This window comes from Erpetoichthys calabaricus, chromosome 1, assembly GCF_900747795.2.
Source record: "Erpetoichthys calabaricus chromosome 1, fErpCal1.3, whole genome shotgun sequence".
NCBI lineage: Eukaryota > Metazoa > Chordata > Cladistia > Polypteriformes > Polypteridae > Erpetoichthys > Erpetoichthys calabaricus.
This window is the reverse complement of record NC_041394.2, coordinates 69,413,943-69,429,868: the sequence shown is the minus strand read 5'-3', so window position 1 is coordinate 69,429,868 and position 15,926 is coordinate 69,413,943. Positions and strand designations below refer to the sequence as shown.

General features: G+C 35.9%; 1 protein-coding gene across 2 annotated transcripts; it reads left to right on the top strand.

Moving 5' to 3' along the window:
* The first annotated feature begins 269 nt into the window (after positions 1-269).
* hsd17b8 (hydroxysteroid (17-beta) dehydrogenase 8) lies at positions 270-15,096 on the top strand. 2 transcript variants are annotated; one of them, XM_028801378.2, is made up of 9 exons: positions 270-372; positions 977-1,179; positions 4,618-4,734; positions 4,890-4,985; positions 5,878-5,963; positions 12,377-12,461; positions 12,623-12,665; positions 13,914-13,988; positions 14,937-15,096. In XM_028801378.2, the coding sequence occupies exons 1-9, from the start codon at positions 327-329 to the stop codon at positions 14,954-14,956; spliced, it is 771 nt and encodes a 256-aa protein (XP_028657211.1). In that variant the 5' UTR covers positions 270-326; the 3' UTR covers positions 14,957-15,096. The 2 variants fall into 2 exon arrangements, with proteins under 2 accessions (XP_028657211.1, XP_028657217.1); XM_028801384.2 differs by lacking the exon at positions 4,618-4,734.
* Positions 15,097-15,926: the final 830 nt, after the last annotated feature.

Sequence of the window (15,926 nt, the reverse complement as noted above, 5' to 3'; positions counted from 1 at the left end):
TTCATTAAAGGGTTTTGTTTAATCAAAAGGAAAACTAAACAACTACACCTGCAATGTAGGATTCAAAGCACCGTTTGTTGATGAGAACGTTTTTTAAAATTTATTTTAGAGATAGTTTCTTCCATTCAGCAATGTGGCGCGAGAGGTATTCGAACTTGGGTTCGTGCTGTAATTTGTGGTAGATCGTCTCTCAAAAATCGCAGCTATAAAAGTGTACCTGACAATTCAGATTCTATTGGGAACTTAGTCCTGTGTACATTGTGCGCATGTCTGTAAAAAGAGGCGGACGTTAAGGGGCGTGGTTGGTGGCGTTGAAGCAGAGTGTCATGTCAGCTTCTGTGAAACTTTGTTCTCGGCTCGCAGTTATCACAGGTTGGTGTTAATTCTTCAACAGTTTTATAAAAGATGGTAGAAAAAAAAATCTGATATTGCGTTACAAACACTACAAAAATAGTACGTGGAGTAAATCTGCATCTTAAAAAACGTGTCAAAAGTCAAAGCACGCATACGTTTATTTAATGCGCATGTACACTGCTCGTTTACACCTTAAAAGAAGAAAAGTATTAGTATCTTAGGTCAGTTATTGTAAATGACAGTAAATTAAAATATTACCACATCCAAAACGATTTAAAGTCCCCACATCTTTAGTTATTTTATAGTCAATAATTATCTTTTAGGAATTATGTCAACATCTATCTATCTATCTATCTATCTATCTATCTATCTATCTATCTATCTATCTATCTTTTTTTCCTCCTACGTAGATCTTTTATGTAAAATGTATGGTTTATCAATATTCATTTTCCAATATAACTGTTTTTGAAAGTGGTGCACAGTTTACATTTGGTAAGTACTGCATGGCGTTTACTGTATATCAGTTCTAAATTCTTTTGAGATCTGCCTTCATGAGACTTCAACCTCAAAAAACAAATATTTTTGCAGTGGTTGTGATTTTTGTCCTCCTGTTTTCACATAGGAGGAGGAAGTGGGATTGGAAGAGCAGTCTGTCAGCGTTTTGCACAGGAAGGAGCATCTGTTGTAATTGCTGATGTCAATGAAGACTCTGCCAATGATACACTGAAGTTGCTGTCACATAACAACGAGGATCATAAGCATTCAGCATTCATTGTAGATGTGACATCAAAGCAGAGTGTTGAACAGCTGTTCTCACAAATACAGGTGAATTGGATGTAGACCTAATGAGAGCTTTGTCCCAGAAGCCATTCATTCAGATTTTTGATTTTTCACTTTTATAGTGCCACTTTGCAATGCTATATTCCATGAATACATTGCTGTTAACTTCTCAAATTCTTAAACTGAAATCTATTTTTGTACTAGTGTTTTTATATATTTTTTTGTAATGTCAGTATTGGAGTTTTTGAATATTTGAATATAGAAATAAGCAAGGATTTTTTTGTTTTTTTGTCTGTTTGATAGTTGCAGGTAATACCTGAAGCATGAAAACTTATGTAAAACTTATGTGTAAACTAACAGAACAGAAATCCTAGCATCATGATGTAGACAAACACACATCAACATAAAATAGATTTTGCCATAATAAAATAAACTATATATTTCTTTTGTAAGCTAAAACTTACATTCTATTAAAAAAATATATTATTATTATACAGTAAATTAAGCCTTTTTTTGAAACTTCTGGTTAATAGTTTGCACTTGGAGTTATAGATCTATACTTGTGCTTTTATACAGTATTGAGTAATAAGGATCTTCAAAAAATATACATTGTGATAATGAGCTATATACTTGTGTTCAGCAGGAAAAGACAAAAAGGTTTCAGTGTCAATAGTATGAAGAAAAATATTCTTAAGATGGACTGAGTTTTTATATATATGTTTTATAGCATTGCAAGGAAAACCTTGAAATATTAGGTTGTGATGTGGTGGCAATTCTGCAATAATGTATTTATTTTTGAACGTTTGGTAGTGCACCTGTTCACCCAGTTTATCCACTGCCATTTGCTTCCTATGCTCAAATCAAATTAGTCTGTTTTTGTTCATCATAATACCTGTTACCTCCACACACATCTCAGCATTTGTCTTCCTCTCACTGTGTGACACTCCAGACATCCATTCTTATGAAAATTTTTATCGTATTTTCAGGTGTTCTTCATGTTCTTCTTCCTTTGGCCACTCTCACCTCCATATACAACATAAGAAAATGCTAATCCTTTTTCCTGCCACTCCCTTTTCCCTTAAATACTTGAGAGACTCCTTTAGAAGTCAAAATGGTGCGCAGCTCTGAGAATTTCTTAAACCCCTGCTTGCTGTCACAGATATGCCAATAAAAATGTCATCTAAGTAGCAAAAGATTCTTTCTTCAAAGCAACATTTACATGTTTAAATTTACATCTATTTCAGCATCCTGCACCCCTGTAACACACTTTTCTTCAAACAAAGTCACACTTGCTATCTGCAGACCACTCTACATGCCAGTACATATTTTATGCACCCCATTCCAACATCCTGTGCATTAGATTTAGTTTTATCCAGTGCATCAGCTGTACATGCCACGTGCCCAAGTACAGATCTATTCCATGCCTCCTGGTCCTTTGAATTCAACCATCACCTTTGTCTTCCTTGCATTTGCCCCGAGGACTTCTGCTTCTAAACTAGCTTTCCATTTCCAATTACTTGTCTGTTGTGCACTTCTCTTGTCACCACCACTATCAAGAAAAATAAAAGACTCGTGTATCTTCAGCTTCGCCCTAAAACTCTCATTTTCCTCACGATCCATGTGCTGTGCTTACCACTGTTTGTGTTTCTTCGTACATTAACATTTGCAAAGAAACTAACTGTTCACCCCAAACTAACATTTTCATTACGGACTTCCCATCTCTTTTAGAGGCACCCTGTCAAATGTCTCTTCCTTATTTACAAATGCAAAATGCATTTTCTTTCACCTGACACTTTTGTTGAATTTGTTGGACAACAAAACATCTATTGTTCTCTTCCCAGGCATGAAACCAAACTGTATTTCTCAAACTTTTCCTTGGTCCCTGTTTTTTTTTTTCTTCCTCCAGCTGTAGTGCTCTCTCTAGCACCTTCATTACCAGCTACAAGAGCTTGATCGCTCAGTATAACCTATACGTCAATGAATCATTCTAGTCTTTGTAGACTGGACTGCGCACAATTCTTTTCAATTTTTAGATATCTTCTCTTCACTCAGAATAGTGTGCAGACATGTGTCAGCCTCTTTGCCTTTAACATTTCTGACACCACTCCTTTGCAGCCTACTGCTTTACCTATTTTCATCTTTTTCAGTGCTTTTCCAACTTCATATTTTAAAAACGCTTTTCACACAATGAACACAATCATCCCTTTTAGTTCTCCTTATTCAACAACCACCTGTGTACTTCTTCCAGGAATACTTAATCCTGTTACTACCAATGATTATGTTCCCTTTAGTATTTTTTCAAGCATTTCACTCTTGCAACATCCTACCTTTCTTCTGCGATTTTCTTTGCGTTCCTGAAAACATTACTTTTTATTATGTCATTCTGTAGCTCACTTGCATAATCCCAGCTTTTGGCTTCTTCACTTTGCAACTGGTTTTTTCAGATGTTTTGCTTTACTTTCTTTAGATTTCCTTGTTGCTTTTGTTTTCTGCTGCTTCTTATAGAATCTGCCCCTCTCCTCAACTGTCTGAATCTACATCAACTATTAATTTCTTTGTCTCCTTGTGTCCTTGTTACCACTTTCTCTAACTGAAGACTTCTTATGATGTTTTTAACTAGACATTCCTCATCACTTCCCACTTGCCGTTCACACCTGATGCTTCTGAAATTTCACGTTCTCCTATTATCATTATTGTATCGTTGCTTTGTACCTTACATCAAAGGGAGTATGGAGCAGAAATGTTTACATTTTTCCCCATGCCAACCTCTTTTAATCACATTTTACTACATGCAGGAAGAACAGTGATCTTATTCTATCCAAGTTATGTGGCAAACTTCAATGCAGCTTGTGCAGAATTCAACTTGTTCTTAAGACAAATCTAAAACCTACTGTAGCTTGAGGGACAGCTTTCTTTACTACTACTGATGTACTTTAGATATGATGAATATGAGATTATGATTCATTAGCAGGTGGTGTATTTTTTAAAAATCTAATATACAGGGTGGGCCATAAGTTTCTAATGAAAAAACATTTTTATTTATATAATATGCTCTACATGGCTGCCATTGTTTTGAAAACACATTTCAATATGTGTCCGCCACTGCTAATGAACACGTATTAGCACAGCTGGAGTTATGCTTGTAATGGCGTTGGTAATACGTTCCCTAAGATGATTTATGTTTGGTATCTTTTCCTGATACACCATGGCCTTCAAATGCCCCCAAAGATAAAAGTCAAGTGGGGTGAGATCTGGGGATCAATTCATTGCTCTTTATTCAAACGCATTTTTTAGGGTATCTGAAATATAAAAAATAAAATGTTAAAAACCATATGTATGTAAACATATGGCCCACCTGTATATACAGTATAAAATGTGTGTGTATAATTGAATGTGTGTGTGTTATATGAATAGATAGATAGATAGAGAGATAGAGAGTGATAGATATAGCTATATAATCATTGTGTAAACTGTTTCTTTTAGCTACGTTATTTCCGACCTCCTTGTATATCTGTCAGTGCAGCAGGTATAACCCAGGATGAGTTTCTGATAAAGCTAGAAGAGGATGCATTTGACAAAGTCTTACAGGTTAATCTAAAGGTGAGTTTTCTTCTTTGATATACACTTGAAAGATGCATTAATTCTTAACCATGAATTAAAGTCATTAAGTGCTATGGATTGTGTATGTAATGTTTTTCTCTTTAAAAGCATGTGCTAATGTGATCTGTCTTTTTGACTCCTCATTTAACCAACAGGGCACATTCTTAGTAACACAGACTTTAGCAAAGGCTCTTATCTCCAGTGGCTTATCTAAAGGCTCCATCATCAATATAGGAAGCATAGTGGGCAAGGTATGTAGCTATGGTTGTGTGAATTTTTTTGTTTATTTTTTGGGGGGGGGGGTTGACTGTAGTGACAGCAAATTTTGAATTTTAATAAAATCATTTTTTGAAACTGTGTGGAATACTTCTTTCGAGTCAGTTTCTAGGCAGCATGTATAACCTGTAGTTGTACTATCGATAGTAGATTTCTTCTCCTGGATTATTTATTTTTTATGTTTAACCTGTGTTTATACTACATTTATTTTATCCTTTAATTATTCATATTTTCATGGTAATGTTTATTGAAGAAAGACATTTAATGTTTAAAAATACTTTTTGTCAGTATTTTATTATTTTAATTTAGATATTCCCAGTATTTGTTGATTAGATGAACAGTAAGAATTCAGGCACATTTTTATCAGGCAAACAGAGCTGAGAAAAAAAAGTTGTTTATTTTAATTACTGATTGCCACACAGACAGTGTGACTGAAAAATAAGATCTGGAGTCTTGAGGTTAATCAGATGGCCACACAGCATTCTGTTTTCATCCATACATTTTCTGAACTAATTTGATCTGTTATAGGGCACAAACTAATTCTGGATGAGACATAAATTAATTGGTGGGCACAGTCACTTAAACCGAAGTAAATAAATTTCCTGATACTTATTTTTGGGGATGTGTGTAGTAAATGGAGTATCTAGGAAAAGTTAAAATGACAGACTTTACAGACTTCATAACTACGGTCACCTTCTCAGAAATTAATATTTGAACTCTGCAGTAGTGCTAACAATTGTGCCACCTTGTGGCAGTTCAAAACTATCCATGCCATAAATTATGCAAGTAGAAGAATACAAAGTATTACTTAAAATTTTATCATCTTATGACCTTATTAGTTTGTCATTTTTACTATTTTTTTTATAGGTAGGAAATCTGGGTCAAACTAATTATGCAGCTTCAAAAGCAGGGGTTGAGGGTTTGACAAAAACAGCTGCAAAGGAGCTAGGGAGGTAAGTAACAAAGCATGCTAAGTAATGACATTAGTATGCAATTAAATTATACACTCGCCATCCAGTTTATTAGGTACTCCTGTTCAAGTGCTTCATCCATCCATTTTCCAACCCGCTGAATCCAAACACAGGGTCACGGGGGTCTGCTGGAGCCAATCCCAGCCAACACAGGGCACAAGGCAGGAACCAATCCCGGGCAGGGTGCCAACCCACCGCAGACACACACAGACACACCCACACACTCGCACACACTAGGGCCACCTTAGAATCGCCAATCCACCTAACCTGCATGTCTTTGGACCTGTGGGAGGAAACCGGAGCGCCCGGAGGACACCCCCGCAGACACGGGGAGAACATGCAAACTCCACGCAGGGAGGACCCGGGAAGCGAACCCAGGTCCCCAGGTCTCCCAACTGCGAGGCAGCAGCGCTACCCACTGCGCCACCGTGCCGCCCTGTTCAAGTGCTTGTTAATGCAAATATCTAATCAGCCATTCACATGGCAGTAACGCAATGCATTTAGGCATGTAGGCGTTGTCAAAACGATGTGCTGAAGTTCAAAGAAAGGTGATTTAACACTAGAATTACCAGAGCCTATGAAAAAACTCGTAGATCTGTCCCACCTTAAATTGCTTCGCACCTCTCCATCAGCGTCTTTTGTCCTGTAAATGTGTTGATAAGCAGCAAGCAGCCTGCTATCACATCCCCCCCACCGCCACACAGTTTTCTCAGCTCAAGTCTGTTTACCTGCGTGTCAGTTGCTTAGAGTTGTATAGAGTGAGAAGTCAAGCAAAATGACACCTTTTATAAATACTATATCGTTATTTGGAACACATGCATTTCATGTGTGTTTACACAGATTGTTTTAGACACGGAACACTTCGTTAAAATAGAAACATTTCTCATGTTTTAGTAATAATTGACAAAATGTAGTCATGAAGTGTATAATGTGTGAAGCCTGAATTCCAAATATCAAATACTGTAAATACTTTCACAAAAGGTACAAATATAACAGAACAAGTGCGCTTCTATTCAAGAATATAACTGCAGAAAAGGAACCCAGCGTTTTGGTGTGACATTGACACGTATTTGCTATGACCGCTTCGGTGGCACAACGGTATCAACTGTTGACTGGTAATCGAGACTTCATGGGTTCGACCCCGGACGAGTCTGTTTTAAGAAGTGAGCTGTTCTTATTCTTACTATCTTAGAATAAAAATATAAATTTGGTTTCAGTCTGTAACAGCCGGTGTAAATTTATGATGCTTGTAAAGGTTAGCTTTTTTTTTTTTTTTTTTTATTCAGTTTTATTCTTATTAGAGTGCACGTCGCACTTTTGCCGTCGCTGTACTTTGTATATGTACATGGGAAGCTGTGCAGTCTACTTGTGACTTTACGCTGAAGGAAGTAAATAAATAAAGGTAAATAAGTAAATAACATTTGATCTGGCTCTCGTGAACGCAACTGAGAGAATAAAACTGAATTAAAAAAAAAAAAAAAAAAGCTAACCTTTACAAGTATCATAAATTTACACCAGCTGTTACAGACTGAAATGTATGTTTTTATTCTAAGATAGTAAGAATAAGAGCAGCTCACTTCTCAAAACGAACTTGTCCGGGGTCGAACCCGTGAAGTCTTGATTACCAGTCAACAGTTGATACCATTGTATCACTGAAGCAGTCGTAGCAAATGCGTGTCAATGTCGCACCCTAATGCGGGTTCCTTTTCTAAAGTTATAACAGAACAAGTGCGCTTCTATTCAAGAATATATTTGTACCTTTTGTGAAAGTGTTTACAGTATTTGATATTTGGAATTCAGGCTTCACACATTATACACTTCATGTCTACATTTTGTCAATTATTACTAAAACATGAAAAATGTTTTTGTTTTAACGATGTGTTTACACAGATTGTTGTGGACACGGAATACACATGAAATGCATGCGTTCCAAATAACGATATAGTATTTATAAAAGGTGTCATTTTGCTTGACTTCTCACTCTATACAACTCTAAGCAACTGACACGCAGGTGAACAGACTTGAGCTGAGAAAACTGTGTGGGGGATGTGATAGGCTGCCTGTTAAGAACAGGAAAATGAGGCTATAGTTCACATGGACTCCCCAAAATTGGACAATAGATGTTTGGAAAATGTTTCTCAATTTCTGCTGTAACATTCGGATGGTAGGGTCATAATTTGGAGTTAACAATACAAAAGCCTGGATCCATCCTACCTTGTATCAATGGTTCAGGCTGGTGGTGTGGAATGGTATGGGGGATATTTTCTTGGCACACTTTGGGCCCCTTAGTATCGATTGAGCATCGTTAAAATGCCACAGCCTACCACAGTATTGTTGCTGACCATGTCCATCCCTTTATAACCATAATGTACCTATCTTCTGATGGCTAATTCCAGCAGGATAACATGGCTTGTGACGAAGCTGAAATCATCTGAAACTGTTTTTTTGAACAGATCAGATCTCAATTTAGTAGAGTACTTTTGGGGATGTGGCAGAACAGGAGATTCACATCATGGATGTGCAGCGGACAAATCTGCAGCAACTGTATGATGCTATAATGTCAGTGTGGACCAAAATCCCTGAGGAATTTTTCCCAGCACCTTGTTGAATCTGTGCCATGGAGAATTATGGCAGTTCTGAAGGAAAAAGGGAATCCAACCTGGTATTAGCAAGGTGTACCTAATAAAGTGGCCATTGAGTGTACATCAGTATATTTTGATGGATTGTACAGCTGACAAAGATTATCAGGCTAGAAGTGTCATCTGAATTGTTTGTGTTAGAGAGAGAGAGAGAGAGAGAGAGAGAGATGAAGAGACTTACAAAGGAACAATGACTATAAAAATAGTGATAGAATATAGACAATCTGAGTGTAGGGTATATAGCCTCTTGTCAAGAATGCCCTTGAGGGGAAGCTAGGTGCTGGCAGTTTTGCTTATTTGTTTTTCTACCTTCATGTTTAATAAAAATGGCCTTTATTGGGTATTTTGTTTGTTTGGTATTGGTTTGTTCCATATTATCCTTGCACACAAAGGTGACCATTACAGTAACAGTTTCATACATTCTGTGAAAAATGCATCTATTTCAAATAATCTATCAGAAGATAATTACAACTTTTAGTGCTTAATCATTTTTAATTTTCTTCTGCATCATTATTTTGTATGATGAATGTTTCATTATTAGCACAGTATGTACATACTATCTGCTGGTATTTTTTGGATTAGAATGTTATAAGAAATCTCATTATCTTATTTTTGCAGGTAATACTTTACAATAACTTAAAGAATAACACTTGGCATCTCATTTATTATACAAAACCGATCATTACGTTATAGCGTGGCTAATTTATGCAGTATTATTTTCTCTGGGCCTATTAAATGGGAGCTGACACTTTGAAGGGCATTCATGTTTAATTTTCTTTGTTAGTATATAAGCCTGAAAAGTACACATAACATTCATAAGCTACAGAATAATAACAGTTTAAAACCAATCAAAGTCTTAATGGTGTTCAAATTAAATTTGTTAATTTAAGAAAAGATTGTTGCTAATTGTACTGGTTGAGAACAGTTTCAGCATTTCACTGGTTCACTGGTGGATTTTCAAGCTAGTGCAATCAAATTATTGATTAGTTCTGAAATATTTGCAAGCCTTGCAGTACAGGCTGGGTACTGCAAGGTAGCCCAGTATTTATCACTCTTTCTGCTTGTCTGCATTTGTATTAACATTAGTTTGCAAAGCTTTCTTGATAGATGATGCTTGTAAACTAGCCAGTGGCAACATGACAAATAAATATTATAAATATTAAACAACTTATTAATTTTGAAAACCTTTCTTATTTAACATACGTATAATTTTTGTCCAATAAAACTGTTTATCAGTTAATAAAGTTGTTACCAGTGTGAAATGAATAGCCTTGACACACACACAAAAAGGTTTGGGGCAGACATCCATATATTGTCCCTGGCTGCAAAAGGGTTTTGAAATAGCACTCATGTGCACTGTTTGGAATCCTGAACTGAACTGACGAGTTGAGAAAAGATGGCGGCTTTATAAGCCGAAAGGCAGAAGTGAGGTCATCTGGTCGGAACAGGAAGTGACATCAATCTGGCCATGGGAACAGGAAGTGATGTCAGTCTGGGCAATGGAAGTGATGTTGAATCAGGCAGATTTTCCCGTATTTGGCCTGCAGAAATAACAGAGGTAGGTTTAGTGCACCCCGCCACCCCCTGGCCTGGCAGGTAATTACCTCCACTTGGTCCACTCAGCTCCCTCCTAGTCGCACGTGTGTGACACCAGATAAACAAGCTTGTTACAGTATTTAAGATTATAATGTAACTTCTGATGATTCACTATAAAAAGTAAACATTTAACCAATTACTTGTATTTTTAGTTGCATAAAACTACATGCATTTTTTAACCTTATGTTTAAAGACGCAAGTGCAAATTAATATTTTAGTTTTAAAATGTAACATTTTTGAAGAAAATCTAATGACAGTAATGAGCGTTATAAAATTAAACTGAAATGCATTATTATTATTTTGCTGATACTGTAAGTGACCTGTACAGCACTCTGGCATGTTGCTATGACTATAAATACATAGAACTTCATTTGTCCCCAGGGGAAAATTATCCTTTTACAGGAGCTCTTTAAATAAATACATAAATAAATAAATGCACACACAATATAGTATGAACACACCATAATGATTAAAAAGGAAGAAAATCTGAAAGAAAGAAAAACTTCTGATTTGGTAATGGGAGTCACCGTGAGGTATTATGTAGGCTAATTCATTGACTGAAAGTACTCAGTTTGTAGTACTCAATATGCAGCATTGTTCATAATGGCATTTTTTTTAATTCTCTCCTTCACTACTGCCTCCAGATGGTCCAGAGTGTGTCCCATAACTAAGTCTTTCAAATTGCTTGTTGATTTGATGGGTCACTCTTGAAGTGATGTTAAAAGCTAAGTGCACCACGGCGTAGAAAATTGCACTGGCCATCATCAGAGGCGTAGAAGATATGAAGGGTGTCACTACCAAGAAAAAAGAGCCTGCTCTGCCCTTTCGTGTATAGTTCCGTGTGTTATGAGACAATTACAGCTCATTGATGTGGACCCCCAAGTACTTGTAGGGGTGCACTACCTCTACATCAACTCCCTGAATGGTGATCAAACATAGAGGCTGTTTGTTGTGGTGAAAATAACCAGTTCCTTAATGTTTAGTTTCAGAAAAAATGTTTTCTGCACCAAAAAACAAACTTATCCACATGACTCATATATAATGTGTCATCACCCTTATCAATGCACCCCATAAATACAGAGTCTGCTGAGAATTGCAGAATACATGACCTGGTATTATATTTATAATCAGAGGTGTACATAGTGAAAAGAAATGGAGACGGACTATTCCTTATGGTGCTTCAGTGTAGCTCACATCTGTGTCAAACACAGTCCTTGACTCTCACAAACTGAGGTGTGCCTGACAGGTAGTCCAAATATCCAGGACACCATAGGCTCATTCACCTGCATATATGTGAGCTTATCCCTTAATAGAGATGGCTGGATGGTATTGAATGCACTGGAAAAATCAAAAACATAATTCTCTCAGTGCTACCAGCTTTGTCCAGGTGAGAAAAGCCTTGTGGGGCAGATATATTATTGAATTCTCCACTCCAATCTTTGTTCTATAGGCAAACTGCAGGGGGTCCAGGTGGTCTACCACATGGGGACTTGTATAGTTCAGAACCATCCTCTTAAAGGTCTTCATGATGTGAGACATAAGTGCCACTGGTTTGTTGGTCATTAGGTGGTGAGGTGCATGCCTTCTTTGGAACAGGAAAAATGCAGGATGTTTTCCACAGCAGCGGCACTTCTTGGGTCCTTAGGGACAGACTGAAAAGGTGACACAGGATACCGCAACGCTGGTCAGCACTAGCCTTAAGAACCTGAGGACTGACTCCATCTGGTCTTGTGGCTTTTCATGCGTGTAGCTTCCTCGAGTGTCTCCTTACTTGGTTTTCATTTATGGAGAGTACATACTGATGGTCAGAGGTGGGCTTGTCACTGGTCATTTCAGTGTTAGGAGTTAGGAGTTGTTGATGTAATAGGGATGGTGTGTGGATACTGGTCATTGGAAGAAGGTGGGAGTGGGAGGGAAAATTGTATTAAAAATTCAGGGCATTAGCTTTGTCCACATTCCCTTCTACCACCTGATGGATTGATTGAGACCAGTAATTATGCCCAGTCCTTTCCAGACATCCTTCTTGTTATCTGATGATTATCAGATGTTGAGGTGTTTTTTTTTTTTTTGTTGTTGCTAGAAATGGATTGTTGATAGAATAAATAAACTTTGAAGATAATAGACTTGTCATATCATTGTATTTATTTGTTTGTTTTATAGGTATGGTATACGTTGCAACTGTGTCTTGCCTGGATTTATATTGACTCCAATGCTCGAAAAGGTTCCACAGAAAGTGCTAGAGAAGGTATAGTGTGAAAATGTTATAATTATAGCATTGCTGTTTAAACATGTTGTCCCACTGTTTCATTGATGCTAATATTTCCTCCATCATGTGTTTTAATTGCTCTGTATATTCATAGTAATCTGATGAGATTTTTAATCACCTTTTACCATTTTTACATTTAGTTTGCTGGAATGGTGCCACTGGGGCGCTTAGGACAGGCATCAGGTAATTAAAATAAATATTGTGTGCTTTTGAACAGCATACCATCCACATATGATTTGGTGTTATATGATTTTTTTTATTATAAAGGGGACTTCATGGCAACACATTAAAATTTAAGAAAGTATTAATGAATGTTGGACAGAATCACTATCCTCTATTAACTTAGTTTTGTTTGTGGCCATCAGGCTGAAGATTTAAGTTACCAAGGGCCAGAACAATAGGTTCAAGAAACCTTTTATCCCCAAAGATATAATCATTTTGAATTCTAGTAGCTGCAGGGGTCCTGCTGAATTCTAAGTTATTACTGTGTAATGTTGCAATTCATTATTATTATTTGTAGAACTCATTTTGGTGTACTGCTTGTAGAAATGATTATGATATGTTGTCTCTTGGTTATTATCTTGTGTCTGTGCAACAGTGACTTATATTTTGTATTTTCCCACTTTCCATGCTGGAATAACAAATGTCCACCTACATACCTAAACTAATTAGAATTCCAAATTTCTAACTAGAACATTTGAAACATTTTGATGAGCACAGGCTATTTGGCCTAACAAAGATCACCAATCATATAGATACTGTAGATAGATAGATACTTTATTAATCCCCAAGGGGAAATTCACATACTCCAGCAGCAGCATACTGATGTCTACCTGATTTCTCCAAAATCACATTAAGTTGAGTTTTGAAAGTCCCTCAAGTCCTACTCTCTACCTCTACTCTCTTTATTCTATGTTTTTAATCTTCATTCAAAAGGTACTCACTTCTCACTTTGTATAAAAATGTGAAGTAGTCTTAAGTTTAAATTTTAAAATATAACATCAGTTGGAAAGTAAATAGTTGTAGCAGTGTAGGACTATGTTAAACTTACCTTTAACTATGTTAAAGTGTTTAGAGAAAATTTTAAAAGATCTATGTTCAGGGTCAGGTGGTCAAAAAGAAATGAGAATACTACAGTATAGTGTTAATAAATATTTTTACTTCGAAATTTCCAGAACAGCACATCTTACTGCACCATTCAAAGCACCTTAAAATAAGCTCAGGCACTATAAACCACTATACTGGTAAAATTTATTTATGTTGTTTAAAGCTTTATATCAAATTATGTTATGCAGATGGCATTGCTTTATTTCCATTTTACAGATATTCCTTGTTATTGATTAACAAGAGATATGCTTGAGTTGTGCTAGGACACTTTGTTAGAAAAATAAAAAAACTATTCCTCAGTTACTTCTGTTCTTTCTTCTATAGATGTTGCAGATGCCTGTGTTTTTCTGGCTTCAAATGAGAGTCAATATATAACTGGTGTAAGCCTAGAAGTGACAGGTAAGTCATGCATCATTTTATTTACTGAATAATCTATTTGAATTTTGCTGAAAACAAACAAATACCATGTCCATTTGAAAATTAAATTAAAAAAATAATTTTTATAAATCTAAATAATCTAATACACTATTGAGGGAAACTGGTACCTGTTTTTGAAAACAAGGCACCAGTGCCTCGCAGGACACACTATTTCACACTCGCACTTATTGACAAATATACAATCTACACTTTTCAACTGACCCCCCTGCATGTGTTTTGGGTTTGGGAGGAAACTGTACTATCCAGACCGAGCACGTGTGCAGACACAGGGAGAATGGTATGCTGACAGTCTGGGTATTTAGACACTGGATATGTTCATATTAATAAATGGTCAGATAAATCAAATGCTACAAAGTATCAAGATTGAGTACAAGTATGGGTTTTATCCCTCCTACCAGTATCAAATCCATTTAATCCAGTTCATGGGAGCTGAAAAATAACACAACAGGAGACAATCCTGCTGCAAGATCGCCATTACAAATATTTTTTTAAGTTTAAATAAAAAAATGCTTTCTTATCTTTCTAACAGTTTTATAAATTTCTGACCATTTACAAATGTAATGTTACTTTACTGTGCCAAATGGAAAAATCCAGTTACTCAATGATATATGATTTTTTTATGTTTATGGAATGTGTCAAACATGTATTTTTATTATTCATATTGTACAAAATTTTGTTAAACTGATTACATGACTAAAGCTGACATAGTTCAGGTACCCTGCAAGAAGATTTATGGGAATGTATGGTTGTGTATTTGTGTGAACATAATGACTATTTTAATATTTGCTTGAAGTAACCTGCTATAAACAGATATCACAAGTTTGCACCTTTGTAAATTATTTTATATTCTATATACTAAACACTTTTTCCGTTGAATATGATCACTAAGTGTGACTTTTTTTTTGGTAGGTGGTTTATTTACTGGATAAGTGACTGGAAAGCTTCATTATGTGTTGGTGCAAAAGGAAGAAAGCACAAATGATTAATACAAGTGGATGGTAAATAGCACATTGAATGTTCTTCTGGTAATAAAAATGCATTTTTACAAATAAAATGTAAATATCGTTTATTTGATTTTCTGCTATATGTTTTTTGTTTATAAAGAATGACACTAATAAATATTTAGAATAGATAATTTTCTGTACTCTTCGTTCATCCTTTTTCCTGTTCATTTAATTAAACAAGGTCTTGAGGAACCACAGGCTACATTACACAACAGCGGGAATAGTAAGATACTACAGCACAGTAGATAATTATTTTTTTATATAATTTCTTCAATAAATGTGTCTGTTTCAACAGTAGACACTCCTGACACCTTTTTGGCAGTAGTTCGAGAAAGCAGAGTTGCGAAAACCAAAACAAATGGTTACTGCTTAGAAATATACACTTGAAAAAGCTTTCAAACCCCTGACTAATTTTTTTACTTTTACTGAATAACTAGTCCTGTACTGAAATATGGTTCTCTGTGATATTTTTATTTCGGAGCACTGAAAATCATAAATAGTTTTTTTTAGTGTGACCTTGTTTTATGTTAGGAAGCATTTTAAATAAGGAAAAAAGAAAATATGCTATTTGCACGATTGTTCTGTCCTGATCCTTTTAATATTTTGTAGAGCTGTCTTTGGCATCAATAGTTCATTTGGATCTGTATATACTGTTCAAGTTTGCACACTATTTTCCAGACAGAATTTCTCATGGTTGTTCAGGTTAGTTGACTACTTGCAGAATGGCTTTAATAGTAGTATTGGCAACTGTGGGTTACACAACTGGTTGCAGTAGATTGCTTCATGTTTGTTTCAGTAGAGTTCAGTCACAGAGTACTGATATGTACTGTACTTGGTGGCTCCATTATTAGGTTCATATATTTATACCATTTGAAAACAGCCTGATCCAGAAAAC